Genomic DNA, 17,204 nt, shown 5'->3' on the forward strand with positions numbered 1-17,204 from the left:
CTTGAGGGACGCCGAAGACCGCCATTAGGCTACAACCGCCACCTCCACCCGCTGGCGGCGCGACCGTTAAACGGCCGGCGGCACGCGGCTGTGGCGGGACGAGCCGCGCGAAGGCCGGTCCCGTCCGCCGCTGAGGGAGAGCAGCGCCTCGGAGCCCGTTCGGGGTCCTGGGGCAGAGGTGCTGCCTGCTGCTGGGGGAGGTGCCCTGGGAGGCGGTTAGAGGTGGGCTGGGGCAGCCCTCGGCATCCCGCGACCCAAAGGGGGGCGGGAGGGGCTGGCGAGCGGCGAGTTGAGAGGTGAGAGGCCGGGGAGAGCCGCCGCGGGCTGTTAGGTACCGCGCAGGAGGGAGGCGGCTTCTGTCAGGCTGACGGAGAGCGGTTTTGTTTTCTTGAGGGTTTTGGTAGGCGTTCGGGGGCTCTGACTGGGACAGTGCTGTGCCTCTTTGGGCAAGGGGAAGTGGTCAGTTTCTGCGTACTCGTGGGCCTGCCCAGCTTGGGGGATTTTTCACAAAAATTGCGTTAATTCTTTTTCACGTGTTCAGGAAAGAGTCTTCTAAAGAACATTTTTGATGGGCCCTTGTAGCTGTTTGTTGTGAATGTCCAACTTGTTAAGATGCTCAAGAAAAAAAAAGGTCATGCAGAAATCCTGCTAGGCCTGTTGGCTACTGCAGAAGGCTGCCTTTCTGGTGGGCAGCTCACCAGTGGGAATAACTTCTGAGAATCAATATGGTCTTTGTAAGGGGGAAGTCTTGGGGTGCCCCTGCAGCAGTAGTCTCTCATGGAAGCAGTTTATTTCTCAGCTACTAAAACTAATCTTTCTCCACTTTTCTTGATACTAGTCAGAAAGAACAGTGTATTAATCCAGAAGGTTGGGCTAGTTAACTTGCTGAGATCTTTTCTAGCCTCTTCCTTCAGCTTAAAGGGGGAAATAGAGCTGTTACAACACTGTACTTGATGTCACCCCTGCCCAAACTCCCTCTTCTCTCTCATTTTTGTTTTGCTTGGTTTGGAGTATGAGGTTTCTTAGACATCCTCATGGAAATTTGGGGGTGGAGGGGCAAAACGTGGTGTTTTGCTGTCACCACAAGTCACTTTGTTTTCCTTGTCAGTGGAACGCTTTAAACAATACAAGTGTGCTACATTCTAGAAGCTAGCCACCCTCTTAAACAGTTTTTCCTATTTTAAAAAAGTGTGCATATAATTTGTAATCAGAGTATGGAGGAAAACTTGCTTTTTTTTTTTAATCTTTCAATGTAAATATTATTACTGCATTGCTTTATGCAGAAATTTAGTATCTAGTATAAATATGGTTTAAACAAGCATTGCTAATCTGGATAAAATAAAATCTGTCTTCCATGTCAATGGTCTCAGTTCATTCACCTGCAGGAGTTTTGATTGTTCCTTTTGACAACAGCTTTCAAGTCTTTTTTTTAAGATGAGAAGGTAGGAAAACCAGGGAATCAAACTAGAACTTTTTTCCTAGCTTTAGCCCAACTGTTCTAATTAAGACATTTAACAGTTGGTTTCTAGACCTGAATGGGTTCAAACTGGCTATGTTGGAAAATTGTTACTTGAATATAGTCAAAGTTCAGTGTTCAAGTTCAAAAGATTATAATGTAGTAAATCATCAGATTTTTATTTTTTTTCTTCCATAATGCAAAGACCAGTTAAGTGGGAAGTGATACTGGCTCATATTTTAAATAGCCTAACTTCTCTTTTCCCATTCCATGCTGGAACTCTATAGTTTTAACTCTTGAAGTCATGATACTTTCCTTTGAATCTTCTTTGTTATAACAATTCTTCTCTTGTCTTGTAAAGTCTCTTAGAGAAAACAGAATTTCAGTACCATTATTATTGTGTTGATCATTGTTTCTGCTATTCTTTTTCTCTAAAAGAACCTGATGTTCCTTCAAGTCATGAAATCGCCCAGTTGACAAAGGAGATGAGGGTAGGAAGGAGTAAAATTAAGATATATATATATATTACTAATTAAGATATTATGACTGATGGTGGGTCATGTGTCCCCATCTCCTTTCTCCAAGTGCACAGACATACATATATATATATACAGGAAAAAATATTTTTGAGAAGAAGCTAGGGTAGCTCAGTTGTAAGGAAAATGAGAGAGGTGCCTGATTCTGTCTTTATGCAAATTTTATCCAGCATATTCTATCATCTAAGAAAACTTAGGTGTTAGGCCTTTCTTCTTTTTCCTGCCCAGACAGTAAAATACACTATATCCTCTTGTCAAATGCAACTAACAAGTGGTAGATAGACTGCTCTTCTCACTTAACATCTGTATGTGAAACTGAATGCTCTGTATTGATTTCTGCTGCTTTTTTAAAGTGTGCTGCTTCAAAATGTTAAAGGAAACTAAAAAGTTTATTGGTAAATCCCTTCAGCCAGCACGACCTGTGCACCATCTGTCTTCTAAACAAGGTGAGTAGCATGGCTAAGATACAGTTCATTTTGCCAAAGCTTCAGTTGCTTTTGAGGAAGTAACAAGGACATGTAAGGTGACTTGAGTATTTTTTATTTTTGAATGATTTTGTTCACACTACAACAATGTATAAATATCTTGCTGTGTGTTGATCTTACTACATAATCGCTGCGATAAAAATCTGAATTTAAACTACATTAGGTTTATGCAGAACTCTTTTTGGTGGTTTTCTAGCTTGACATCTGAAATTCTGGCTTCAGAAAGCTGGATCAGGCCTCTCCATTAAATTTGGATTTCTTGGGTTAGTTGACTCCTGCTACTGAAAACGTAAAATACACATATTTAACAAATATATTATTGTTTAGATTTTATTGCAAGTACCGTGTACTGCACCGTACTGTTCTTATCTAGCCTTCATACAAGTTTAAAACAAACAAAAAAATGCCTAAGAAAAAAGTTATGCACTATATATGTCAAGTGTGTATATTTTGGTTTTGTTTTTTAAATTTCTGTATGCCTTCTAGTTATTGCTGTGTTACAGCTGTTACTGTTAAGTTAAAAATTTTTGGTGGCCAGCGAAACAGTGACAGCTGTGCTGATGTGGACAGAAGCTAAGTGACATAATAAATTTTTACTTTGTTTAAAATTCATGGAAGAAATGGAAGAATGATGGTCTTACTTGATTTAGAGCTTTTAAGTTGTGAATAAATGCCTGTATAATCTCTTTGTGGTTGGATTTCAGTAATGTTCTTGTGGCAAGTATCACAAAATAAAAATGTGGAGTCTATTTAAAATATTTTTTCTTAATGTTTTCTTTTATCTTCACCAGCATCAGCCATTGCACTAAACTTTCAGACTGAATTATCTAACAACACTGAAGTATGTTTGCAGAATAAGGTTGACTGGGTGAGTATTGAGTAAATATAGGTGACAAAGTTGATGGAGTGTCAGCTTATCCCTTATGTTACCAAATGAAAAGTAAACTGTATTTCCAGCTAGGAGTGTCCTTGAATCTGTATGTTATAAATGAGCAGTGTCAGAAGTGTTAAGAAGTGTGAGTTTCAGGAATGCCTTTCCCTGATATTTGCATGCACTAGTAGCTGGAAAATACATTTTATGTTTTACTTAAGAGTCTTTTGAAAGTCTGTGTGTTTTTTCTTTAGTCTTCATTGAATTTAAGACAGCTATTTTAAACATAAGGTACACATATTCAGTCTTTGCTTATTATGTGTAAAGAATAACATTAGAATTTTTTTTTTTTAGTTCTGTTAGCACATGCACGAATTCATTGGAGGCAGCAAACTTCACAAAACTAGATAATTAAACAGTTTCAGTGCATTCTGTAGTTCTCTTTCATTGGCTGTGCTGGACTGGGCAATAAAAGGGCCTTAGCATTCAAAAAACCAGAAACACTCTATTGCATTATTGCCAGAAATACTTGGTTTTAGACATGGTACAATGTGTCTTTCAGACTTGAAATTAGTTGTAGCTGTTTGCTGCAAAATGAAATTTGTAGTGTTCCAGCTGGAATGTTTAATGTTTCATAGTCTGAATTTGATTTTCTGTTGATATTGATTTTAATATTCTTCAGAGCGTATTGAAAGTTTTACTTCTTTTTTTTTTTAAGAGGTCTAATAATTGTTTAGTCCTTCCTTTGTTTTATGAAGCTTCTGGAAGCTGCCTTTGACTTTAAAAAAAAAAAAAAAAAAAGACATCAAGGTGTTGGCAGCCTATCCTTAATCACACATAGGGAAATTAACAGTTATACTTGTGTCTTGAACAATGTGTATTTAGGAGAACAAACTATTCTCTTTTAGAATAGGCCTGTGGTCAGCAATGTTATAGTACTCAGTTTCATCAATATTTGGCTACATGTAGCTACATAATGCATTTCTTTGATGTTAGTATAGTTGTATCATATGTTTTAGAACTTTTCCTTTGGCATGCAATATTGAAAAGACTTTTTAATACCTTTGACTGTCAGGTGTTTCATAGGTACCTCCAAATACCAGCTGATTAGTAGTCTTATGAACCCCTAGTTGATGGGCAGCATTGGCCTGGAGGCTAGCATAGCAGCTTCACAGAACATTTTTCTAAGCAGGAACATTGAGTATCTAGTTCTGAAGATAACAGGACCTGAATCTGATGATACAGAGTTGTGTATTCTCACTCTTTAGTGAATCTTCCTGAACATTCTCTGTGTTTTAGAAAGTGTCAGTGATGATCTGAGAAAGCTGTACGTTGTTATCCGTTTGCTCTTTGGCTCCTGGTATGGTGAAATAATGTCCCCATTTCTAGAATAATATATATATATATTTTTCACTTCAAGAACTTGTTCTTCAAAATTGTAGTTGTATTTCAGGTACTTTAAATCTTGTCACCTTTTTGGCAAGACAATAATAGTGCTCTGTATCTACGATCATAAAACTTTAATTATATTCATCCCCTTTCCTTCCTCCTTCAATATATTTCTTTTTACAGAAGATAAATGATCGCAACACTAAACACACTGTAAGGTGAAAAACAAGAACAACTGTTGATATAACACTTAGTATTGCTAAAGGAAAACCAAGTTGTTACAACTTTTTATACCAGTCATAGTCTTATGTAGCGACAATCTATTAAAGAGAGAGTAAGTACTCAAGGTGATATAGGTTAGGATAGAGGAAATGCAGGTTACTTTTTGGAAGACGTGGTGAATGGTGAAGATTTTAAAAAGTAAAGCAGATTGTATTTGCCACTAACTTATAAACAGATTTCAAAAAATAAAATAGGCTTTAAAAACAACAGAAAAAAGCTAACTCTGGCAAACCAGGTTCTTAAAGCAGTGAATGAAGTGAAGAAGAATCTTGCAATTGAATCGTCCAAACTGCTTAAAGCTGCTCAGACTTCTGCCAGGGAAAAAGAATCATCATAATGGCACATCAGTAGTGCTGGTCAGTGTTAGATTCAGCTCTGAGTAATCTGAAGCACAATGAATTATAGTATTAAAACTACTATCTGAGGATCTTATAGTCTGAAACTTCTAGTCTTAAGTCTTAGAGGAAGTGGAGAAGAGGTACTGTTAATAATGAGCACAGTGATAATGCTTGTATCTAAGATGTTAGCCTTCATTCTAGGGAATTTCCACCAAAATGGTGTTCACATTAAAAGTGTGTGAATTTTCAACTGTGCCCTAACTGGATAATTTAAAGCAAAGAATAATTTTTATTCCTTCATGGTATGCAAAGAATTTTCAGAAGATCTGGAGAGCATTGAGTCCATTACCTCAAATCTATTTGAGGTAGAGAGAGAGGCTTGAAAAGTCTCTATTGGTCAGTATCAGTTTTAATTTGCTACTTCTTAACTACCATTTAAAATGATGTTGAGCTTCACAAATAAATCCCCTGCTATAGGGATATTCTTTATAGATGGATTCCATTCTTTGTAGATGGATTTCAGATAGGAGCATGTATAATAGTATTCTTGTGAGTGGTGATACTCAATGTTGGACCAGAAACCAAGCATAATAGAACTCTTGATATTATAAAGCAGTTGGCACGATGATGTGATGAGAGATGGTGCAGGAAGAAATGTAAAAATATTGTGATGACATTGTCCGGCACACTGCTCTAAATTCTGCTTTATCATGCATGTCTTTTTCTTGTGGATTTGGGAATGTGTTAAATCCTTGTTTGTACTTGGAAAGGGCCTTTGAATAGCTAAGACTTGCGAAGCCTAGTTGAACATCACAAAGCAGTTAGAATTAGCAGTATGGCGCTCTGTTCTGTGAAATCTTTCATTCTTCTTCATCTCTTTCAATCTCTTCATTCTCTGAAATCCCTAGATTTTTCAGATTTTTTTTCCCCAGAAGTTTTAGACAAATCAGGGAAAGATAACTAAATTTCAACCCCAGAAAATGGAAGTGCGAGCAGAGTGGATAATATGCCAGAAATATTTTGCCATTTCAAAATTTCTAGTATTAGCACACCATGAAAGGTGGTGGTGCAGTTACAATACAAAGTGTTAACTGCTGTCTCTGTCCAGAAAATAGGATCTCTTCAGCTTTTGACAAATGCTTCCCAAAATTTTCAGTTCTTACTGCCCCCCTCCCAACCAACCAAAACCATCTGTGTCAGAATGAGATTAAAATTCCTCAGCCAAACCTGTGGAACGTTTTGGGAACCAAGACAAACTATTGAGGGTAAACTGCTTTCCTACTTTCCAAAACACTCACTTCAAGGTTTGGGCAGTTGGAATGAACTCAGCGTTCTACTGTAGATGTTGGGTCTTGATGCTTATGACGGCTTTTGCTAAATGAGAGAATCCAGGTTTGTCTTTTGGTCTTAAGGATAACACTTCCTGGCTGTGTTCTGGGTGAGGTAAGAGAAAAGGAGGAGGTAATTGTGTTGTTCTTAAAAACTAGCAATAGCACTGTAAAATTCTGTCCAACAAGATTGCTGCCTTAAATGTGCTTACCTATACTGCTTTGTAAATAGTTGGACTACTCCTTTATTATATGTAATCAAGAGTAACAAACATTCTACAGGTTCAAATTAAACTTCTCAGATATTTTACATTACCAGTATTTCTGTTTACAGTTTTCTGCAGTTATTTTGACAGACCTTTATCTTTCAAGTTAGAGATGCACCAGTTGTTATAAATAGCTACAGTTCTGAGTACAGTTTAATTTGTGCAAAACTGTTTCTTTACAAACTGTTCTTGTACTGTAAAGAAGGCAGTGATTCAGTTGCACAGAGTAGAAAAAATGAACAGTATCCACTTTTCTTCATGCACAGAAAGTATTAATTGTCCAAAATCTTGGTGACTGGTGAAAGCAAAATTAGTTACTGAAACTGTGCTACAACTGTTATTTTTAACTAAGAAACCCAGAAACGTACATCCTTGTTTTAATATGTTTAAAGGAAACAAGCTTCATGACTTAATTTTGTAAAAATATAACAAAAAAAAAAGTTTAACTCTTTCCTTCCTATTGTAGTTATCCGAAATGACTGAAGTGAAGATCTTAACTCAAAATATGATGCCCTGTCAACCAAAACAGCATGAATCAGAAGCAAAAAAAGGTAAAATATTGCATGGAGATGTGAGTCAAAGTTGTTTTCTGGATGGAAGACAGTTGAACTTTGAAGAGATGTGGGATGCATGTTATTTTTTTCTGATTAGCCAGTGTTTGAGAGTTTGGCTTTCTTCTAGACCACAATTTGAGAGCAATATGAAACCTTCCTGGTTTTCACATAACACTCTAGAGAAAGTGTAAAATTTGGCAATAACTGAGGTGGGAAACCTTCACTGGTAGACTTGCTTGCATATAAGGGTGTACCTGTCTTTTGTTTTGTTGTCTTGCTTTAAAAACACCTAGAAAAAAACAAACCCTGAGCATAAAAAAATTTCTTCACACAGAAATCCTGTTTTTGTATAAACTGCTTCTGTGTGTATAAGTATAGGTTTGAGATACATCCTTTAGCCTATTGCAGGGGTCAGTCGTGGCATACAATCTTTAAGACTATTGCATGCAACCAATTTAAGAATTTAATAGTTTGGCTTCCTTTTCCTACTGTTACTACAGTGCTTCTGAAATACTCATTTTCTGCTGGTTAGATATCACTTAATTTCTTTTATGATTAGTTTGTTCTTGTGTAAACACTGTCCTTAAGGATTGTTCCTTATGCTTTTCTTTCTCTACTGCCTGTCATTCAGCACTCATAAAGCATAACAGTGTTTTTGTTGTGGTTTAGTAGTTTAAACAAGCTAAACATTTACTCTTTTTTTTAAGGGATAATCTCAGATTCCAAATGTATTCTCACAGTCTTCCTCTGCACTGCTTCCTCCCTAATTCTTCATTCTTAAATGTGTCACAGGAGCTGCGACAGTAATCCAGGTTAGGTCATCAGTTCATTGAGACAATTTTTTCTGTTACTGTCTTCCTGCAATAAGGCATTCCAAATCTCCATCTGTAATCTCCAATCCTTAAGTAATCTCTGGAGACTTGGTTTGTTCTGTTGCTCTTGAGTACTAAGAATTGAAAGAATTCTGTTAAGTTTTATTGAGGCTTTCCTATTTTACGTCAGTCTGAGGTTACCATCACCCAGGTTCTTGTTGTGGGTTACTGACTTGAAAGTAAGTCTTCCATGTGTCCCCTTTCAGGCTCAAATTCTTTTCTTTTATTCTTGATCTTGGTAAATAGAATAATGTTCTGTTCTTTGGATCTAGTTTGCTGTCAGGCTTGTCAAGTTCTGTCTGATGGTGGCTTTCTGATCCTTTCTTGTTGATTCTGCTTGTGATGTGTGGAGGCTGTTGTGTTCTACAAGATCTTAAATGGCTTCTCAACAGATCCTACTCTCTTGTATAAGCCATCACTGTGGATCTTTTTTAGTGGTTAATTGCTCTGTGATGCCTCCCTGGGTCTACTCCACATTTGTCCATAATGTCAAACTTTTTTCCAACACTCGTTTTCAAAGGGCTTTTGTTTGCTGGTTGTTGTAATCCTTTCCTTCAGAGTAACACAACTTCAGAGATCCTGTTGTTCAACTACTGCCTACAAATTAGTCTCTTCTTTTTTTTCCTCCCTCTCTTCCATCACACTGTGAATTTCCACTGGAACTCCATATTTATCTCCAGCTCTACCTTAAGTTCTAGATAATTTCCATTTGATATCTGTTCAGTGATAGTATGCCTTCAATTTTCTGTCTCTACAGTTAAGTGCTTTTTACTGTTATCTCAGTCACTTCCTTGCTTTCTTTTAGAATCATAGAATAGTTTGGGTTGAAAGGGACCTTTGAAGGTCACTAGTCTAACTCCCCTGCAATAAGCAGGGACATCTTCAACTACATCAGATTGCTCAGAGCCCCATCGAACCTGACCTTGAATGTTTCCATGGATGGGGCATCTACCATCTCTCTGGGCAACCTGTGCCAGTGTTTCACCACCCTCATTGTAAAAAATTTCTTCCTTATATCTAGTCTGAATCTACCCTCTTTTAGCTTAAAACCATTATTCCCTGTCCTGCCGCAACAGGCCCTGCTAAAAAGTTTGTCCCCATCTTTCTTATAAGCCCCCTTTAAGTACTGAAAGGCTGCAATAAGGTATCCCCAGAGCCTTCTCTTCTTCAAGCTGAATAACCCCAACTCTCTCAGCCTGTCTTCACAGGAGAGGTGCTTCAGCCCTCTGATTATTTTCATGGCCCTCCTCTGGACCCCCTCCAACAGCTCCATGTCTTTCCTGTGCTGAGCACTCCAGAGTTGGACACAGCACTCCAGGTGGGGTCTCATGAGAGCAGAGTAGTGGGACAGAATCACCTCCCTTGACCTGCTGGTCATGCTGGTTTTGATGCAGCCCAGGACACGGTTGGCTTTCTGGGCTGTGAGTACACGTTGCCGGTTCGTGTCCAGTTTTCCATCCACCAGTACCCCGAAGTCCTTCTCCTCAGGGCTGCTCTCAATCCCTTCATCCCCAAGCCTGTATTTATACTGGGGGTTGCCCCAACCCATGTGCAGGACCTTGCACTTGACCTTGTTGAACCTCATGAGGTTCACGTGGGCCCACTTCTCAAGCTTGTCCAGGTCCCTCTGAATGGCATCCCGTCCTTCAGGCATGTCAGCCTCACCACTGAGCTTGATGTCATCTGCAAACTTGCTGAGGGTGTACTTGATCCCACCGTCTGTGTCACTGATGAAGATATTAAACAGTACTGGTCATAGTACAGACCCCTGAGGGACCCCATGCCACTGGTCTTCATCCAGATATGAGCTGTTGAGCGCTACCCTCTGGATGCAGACATCCAACCAATTCCTCATCCACCGAACAGTCCATCCATCAAATCCATATCTCTCCAGTTTAGAGAGGAGGATGTTGGGGGACGGTGTCAAAGCCTTACAGAAGTCATTGTCTTCATATGTTTTTAAACAAGGGGGGGGGGAACAAGCCCTAAGTTTTCAAGTATGCTCATGTTCTATAAACTACTCTTTTTAAAGTTATCCTCATGCTCTCACATAGGTTCATCAGTTATTACAATCCTTTGTGGTCAAAGGCAGGAAAAAGTCCCATTCATATTTGACTTTGTGGCCTTTCTTGTCAAGAACCTACAGCCTGAGAAGCAAAAACTAGTCAGTCAAGTGACTGTTTAACAGAGATCCATTATTCCTAAAGGTACAGACTTCCTTGTCACCAAGGACCAGAGATAAAGTTTGTCCCTTCTTTACCTAATTCCTTTCCTTTTGTTTCTGCTCTTGTTTAAGAATATCAGCTTAAAATATGGACATAGGTAGACATATCTGAGGCTATGCTTCAGTAGAGATAGTGGGACAAACTCAAACGATAACGTGCACATTCTAAGAATTTTTTTTTGCTATCTGTCCCATAGAAACATGCCACTTTGGTGCGAGTTATCAACAGATTTTCTAAGGTTTCAGGACCAGTTTGTAATGTTTCTGTTAATTAGAACAAGATATAGGGAGTCTGGCTATAGTGTAAGGTTGGATTCACTTTTTTGGGTTCTTTTGTATTAAAACAACAAACCCATATTAGCTTAGAATAGTCCTCAATATTTACTAAGTCAATTTGATACAGTTAAACTGAAATGCTCTGTAATTTACTAAAAATTGTCCTGACGCAAGGTCAGACTTAAATTAATGCTGTTTTTAACACTGATTTTTATATTCCACATGCAGCATTTCCACCCTTCTCTAAGAAACCAAATCAATTCTCTGAATTCCCAACCTTAATGCCTTAAACAGCAATGTTGAACTTAGTTGTTTTGTATATTCACAGAAAGGATCAAATACAGCAGAGATTTCCTTCTGAAACTTTCAAGTGTTTCTCTGTCTCAGAAGAAGCCAGAGTTTCTTCCTGATCATCCAATTGTACTTGAAAAGCCAGTAAGTGCACTTTTTGTATTAAGTGAAGTTACAAAAACAGTCATGGAGGCTTTGACAACTCATTTGATAGCAAACATTTTTCTTCAGACTAGCCTGCCAAATTGATAAAACCTTCCAAAGACAGATTGTGCAGTTCAGCTCTGTTACTTTTGTATAATCCCCAGTCGGGATTTGGCATCTTACCATGGAAAGTACCATACAAAGGAAAAGGGTTTTTCTTTGTTTTCAGGAAAAAGATCAGATATGTTTCCAAATTTAAAGTCACTATGAAATCATATTAAAGCTTTCTGTTATGAAATCGCAGTACATAGGTTTGGTATTCTATGTGAATTCCATCTTTGTTTTTTCAAAATAAAATAGAACAATCTTGATAAATTTCTATCTTGGTGAAAGTCTAATTCCAGTGTTTAAGTTGTCCATGCATCAGTGTCCACTACAAAACTATTAATGAGCTTAATGCAGTTTGTGTTATCATTATCTCTGATCTGTGTTATTGGGGAGAGATGAATAGAAATGAATGATGAATGTGAAGGATTTCCAGGAGTGCCGCCTTAGCCTTTGAGATGAAATAATCCTCAAATACTTAATACGCTAAGAGAAAAAAATCTAATGGTTCATATTCTACACACCAAGTGTGGGAAAACATTCTTGGGTATAAACAGTATAATATCAAATCAGGCTACATACTAGGCTGCTTTTGAGGCCATTGGGATGTAGTTCTTCTAGAAACAGGATTCCTATTCTGGAGAAGTATGTCCAGATGACTACTGTGTTGGCCACAATTTGAGGCAGTTTTAAACTTTTCAAATTTCTAGCTTTTGGAAAAACAAAGTTAAACTAATATGTGACAGTACTTGACTTTCCCTGATCTTACTTTTTACATCTTTCTGTTATATTTGTCCTCAATATGAAAGCTCTATTTGTTTGAAAACCTGCCTGCAGATAGGGAAATTTAAACTCTTGAATTTCCTAACTTTCACCCTCCCCCCTTCCTGTCACTTGAGCTTTGATAATGTATGCACTTTTATATGGCTATATAATATATATTATTCTGGTGTTGAATTTTAGTGTAGACATTGAATTTTTAGTAATTTGGGAGTTCTTTGGATGTGGACTGTCTTAAGATGTATTTTGTATGCCTGCATGGATATGCCAGCTGGCCTTTCACTAAGCAGTTTCCGTATTGGCAAGGAAGAGGAAAAAATTACCACTCTTTGCAAGAACATTGTAAGATCTTGGTTAAAGTAGATGAACCTTGTTAGAAATCATGGAATCATAGAATCATAGAATGGTTTGGGTTGGAAGGGACCTCAAAGATCATCTCGTTCTAACCCCCCTGCTGCGGGCAGGGACACCCTCCTCTAGACCACATTGCCCAAAGCCTCATCCAACCTGGTCTTAAACACTGCCAGGGATGGGGCCTCCACAACCTCTCTGGGCAACCTGTGCCAGTGCCTCACCACTCTCACAGTAAAGAATTTCTTTCTAACATCTAATCTAAATTGACCCTCCTTCAGCTTGAACCCATTCCCCCTTGTCCTGTCACTACACTCCCTGATAAACAGTCCCTCTCCAGCTTTCCTGTAGGCTCCCTTCAGAAACTGGTAAGCCACAATTAGATCTCCCCAGAGCCTTCTCTTCTCCAGGCTGAACAATCCCAACTCTCTCAGCCTGTCCTCATAGGAGAGGTGCTCCAGCCCTCCGATCAGCTTCATGGCCCTCCTCTGGACTCTCTCCAACAGCTCCATGTCTCTCCTGTACTGGGGCCCCCACAGCTGGACGCAGTACTCCAGGTGGGGTCTCACAAGAGCAGAGGGGCAGGATCACCTCCCTCGACCTGCTGGTCACACCTCTTTTGATGCAGCCCAGGACACGGTTGGCTTTCTGGGCTGCAAGTGCACACTGCTGGCTCATGTTGAGCTTCTCATCAATCAATACCCCCAAGTCCTTCTCCTCAGGGCTGCTTTCAATCCATTCCTTGCCCAGCCTATAGTTGTGCTTGGGATTGTGCTGACCCACGTTGAGCTTCTCATCAGTCGATACCCCCAAGTCCTTCTCCTCCGGGCCACTTTCAATCCATTCCTCGCCCAACCTATAGTCGTGCTTGGGATTGCGCTGACCCACGTGCAGGACCTTGCACTTGGCCTTGTTGAACTCCATGCGGTTCGCATGGGCCCACCTCTCCAGCCTGTCAAGGTCCCCCTGGATGGCATCCCTTCCCTCCAGCGTGTCAACCACACCACGCAGCTTGGTGTCATCGGCAAACTTGCTGAGGGTGCACTCGATCCCACTGTCCATGTCGCCGACAAAGATGTTGAACGGTGCCGGTCCCAGTACTGACCCCTGAGGAACGCCACTTGTCACCGTTCTCCACTTGGACATTGAGCCGTTGATCACAACTCTTTGAGTGCGACCATCCAGCCAATTCCTTATCCACCAAGTGGTCCATCCATCGAATCCATGTCTCTCCAATTTAGAGACAAGGATGTCATGCAGGACAGTGTCAAATGCCTTGCACAAGTCCAGGTAGATGATGTCAGTTGCCCTTCCCTTATCCACGGACGCTGTAACCCCATCATAGAAGGCCACCAAGTTTGTCAGGCACGATTTGCCCCTAGTAAAGCCGTGTTGGCTGTCGCCAATCACCTCCTTGTTTTCCGTGTGCCTGAGCATAGTCTCCAGGAAGGTCTGCTCCATGATCTTGCCAGGCACGGAGGTGAGACTGACCGGCCTGTAGTTCCCTGGGTCTTCCTTTTTACCCTTCTTAAAAATGGGGGTTATGTTCCCCCCCTTCCAGTTGGTGAGAACTTCACCAGACTGCCAGGACTTCTCAAATATGATGGCAAGTGGCCTGGCCACTTCATCCGCCAATTCCCTCAAGACCCGCGGATGCAACTCATCGGGTCCCATGGACTTGTGCACCTTCAGGTTCCTTAGATATTCTCGAACCTGATCTTCTCCTACAGTGGGCGGTTCTGCATTCTCCCAGTCCCTGCCTTCTGTGACCTGGGATTTGCCATTGAAGACTGAGGCAAAGAAGTCGTTGAGTACCTCAGCCTTCTCCGTATCCTGGGTAACCAGTTCACCCATTTCATTCCGGAGGGGACCCACATTTTCCCTCCTCCTCCTCTTATCACTGACATACCTATAGAAACTTTTCTTGTTGTCCTTGACATCCCTGGCCAGACTAATTTCTATCAGGGCTTTGGCTTTCCTAACCTGAGCCCTGGCTGCTCGGACAGTTTCTCTGTATTCTTCCCAGGCTACCTGCCCTTGCTTCCACCCTCTGTAGGCTTCCTTTTTTTGTTTGACTTTGCCCAGGAGCTCCTTGTTCATCTATGGGGGCCTCTTGGTGGATTCGCTTGACTTCTTCTTTGTTGGGATGCATCGCTCCTGAGCTTGGAGGAGGTGACCCTTGAATATTAGCCAGCTGTCTTGGGCCCCTCTTCCTTCCAGGGCTTTGTCCCATAGTATTCTCATTGACATATACTGAAATAAAAATTTTATTTGTGGGACACATGAACCCTACCCAGGTAAAAAAAGATTGAAGCACTTGGAGATGTTAATTTTTTCTGTATGGAATCCAAATACAAGAATCTGTGAATAGAATAGAAGCTGAATCTTACCCAGGAATTCCTTAGACCTGACTTGACCTGTCAACTAATGGATCTTATTTTCATATATTAGTGTGAAAAGATTCGCGTTGAATTTCAAGAATGAGGAGTGATAAAACATATTTCAAAATTAGAACGAAAAAACCCAGTAACTACAAACATTTTATGGAACAAAGACCTGCATTATTCCCTCTTCTGAGTTAGCTGCATCGCTCAGAAAACATTACTAGTGAGACTTTCATGAAATACAGGACTGATTAGTCAATGTGCAAATAGGAGAGGTCTCTGTTCAGAATGCAGAGCTTGCTGGTGTATAGCTCCTTTTAAAACAGTGACACTGAAGAAGCAATTTTTCTGTGCCGGAGGAGGGTTTATCTCACATGAGAACAGTCTGGGCCCAATATCCCATAAAAGGATTTAGCCTTTTAGGATTTTTTCTTAATACTACTTACAATATGTAGATTGTGGGAAAAGCATTTCATAATTCTTGACCATGTAATCTGAGAAGGCACCTGGAATCAAAGAAAAAGTGAAGATAAAATTCAGAACTGTTTTATCCAGAAAAGACAGTGATTTCAGGTTCCTTTTCATGCAATAAGGTGACATGAGCCTGTCATGTTAAGTTGCCTGCTTTGTGAGACACCTTGCTTATTGTGACTGGATATCAGATTTTGAGCATTCCATGCTGAAGTAGAGAACGAGTTGATGAATAGTGGAAAGCCTATAGGACAAGTACAAACAGCTTTAGTTTTGGTGCAAACAGTGTTTCGAGGTGCTGTTTCTTTCTAATCTGTTTAGTGATGAGACAGAATTATAATCTGCAGCCTTATTTTGAGTTTGGGAGTTTTTTTGCTTTTTTGTTTGTTTTTCTTTCCTTAGCATGTTTTTGGTAGCTTTTAATGAATTTTCTCAGAATCATTTAGTTTCGAAGGGACCTTTTGAGATCACCTAGTTCAACTCCCCTGCTCAAGCAGAGTCAGCTAGAGCAGGTTGCCCAGGATCGTGGCCAGTCAGGTTTTGAATATCTCCACAGGCAGAGACTTCGCCACCTCTCTGTGGAGGGATTGCACAACCTGTTGCAGTGCTTGGTCACCATCACAGTGAAGAAACAATTGATTTAGGGAGGCTGTGAAAGCTGTGTCTCATTCATCACAACTTATTGGATGTTCCCATTACTTAAAAGTTAAGTCAAAAATCTTTCTCATAGCCTTTGTGGCTTTTAAAAGGGTGGGGGAGAATCAGACTAATTTTAAGGACATCATATAGCAAAGCTGATATGATAGTGAGAAATTATCTGAATGTTGCTGTTCCTGAAATATCTAAGGTAAGTGGTGGATTTCTGTGCGGTTTTGCTTCTGGTGTCTTGATAACATCTAAAGACAATACTCTTCTGGAATAATAGTAGAGTGTTTGTATTCTGATACCATTATTCAGGACTTGTTTTCAGTGGAGAGTGCAAAACCACTTAACTTATGCTCTAAGGGGTGTTCAGTTGTTCCATTATCCATCCTCTTTCCTCTATACTTTAGTTTCCTTCATGCAGGAGATTCTGTGGTTACCTGGGAAAATTCCAGTGCGGTGACTGATCCCATGTCACCCATTTTTCTGCATAAAAACCAGAGGGATCAATGAGATGCATGTGTAAATTAAATGAATGATGCTTAAAAGGGGCAGAAGGAGGCCTCCAAATAAATTTCTAATGACAAACAGACAATCCTACAACATGTCAATGAGCTTGTTTTTAGGAGCAGATGGTTGTCAACAGTTTACTTCTGAACTGAGTATTCAGGTAGTTCTTCTCCATCTTAAGACTTCCATAGTTCTGAATTTTGAAGTCACTGTTGAGGTATATGCCCATCTATGAGTGAAAGCCGTATTTTCAGATGGAGAAAGCTTCCTAGAGTGATTTATACAAGGGCTATGTTGTTGATAGAGTTAGTGGGCTGTGGGTTGCATTTGTCCCAAAAGACATTGAGGTTTTTTGAGATGTGGGGATCAAGCTTACCTATACATAGCTCAGCATTTGAACTGCAGTGAAGTTACTGTGTTGACAAAGTCTGCCAGGAAGATTTCAGATTAAGTCTATGTGATTAATGAAAATAGAACTGTTTGCATTAATGAAAAAAAACCAAATTGTTAAATGTACATGGAGTAGAAAAGGGTTATAAGCAGACTATGAAAACTTGGTTTAAATGACCTATTACAAATTAAGTAATTTGAGGGTTTGTTTGTCTTGCAGGAAAAGAGCAACCCTTTTATTGACATATGCAAGAAGTGA

The 17,204-nt window shown here is 39.9% G+C and overlaps 1 protein-coding gene across 1 annotated transcript; it reads left to right on the forward strand.

Moving 5' to 3' along the window:
- The first annotated feature begins 211 nt into the window (after positions 1–211).
- Positions 212–17,204, forward strand: C2H8orf88 (chromosome 2 C8orf88 homolog). Its single transcript, XM_054817465.1, has 6 exons — positions 212–296; positions 2,346–2,438; positions 3,275–3,345; positions 7,418–7,502; positions 11,206–11,312; positions 17,166–17,204. The coding sequence occupies exons 2-6, from the start codon at positions 2,360–2,362 to the stop codon at positions 17,202–17,204; spliced, it is 381 nt and encodes a 126-aa protein (XP_054673440.1). The 5' UTR covers positions 212–296; positions 2,346–2,359.

Source organism: Grus americana, chromosome 2 (genome assembly GCF_028858705.1).
Source record: "Grus americana isolate bGruAme1 chromosome 2, bGruAme1.mat, whole genome shotgun sequence".
Taxonomy (NCBI): Eukaryota; Metazoa; Chordata; class Aves; order Gruiformes; family Gruidae; genus Grus; species Grus americana.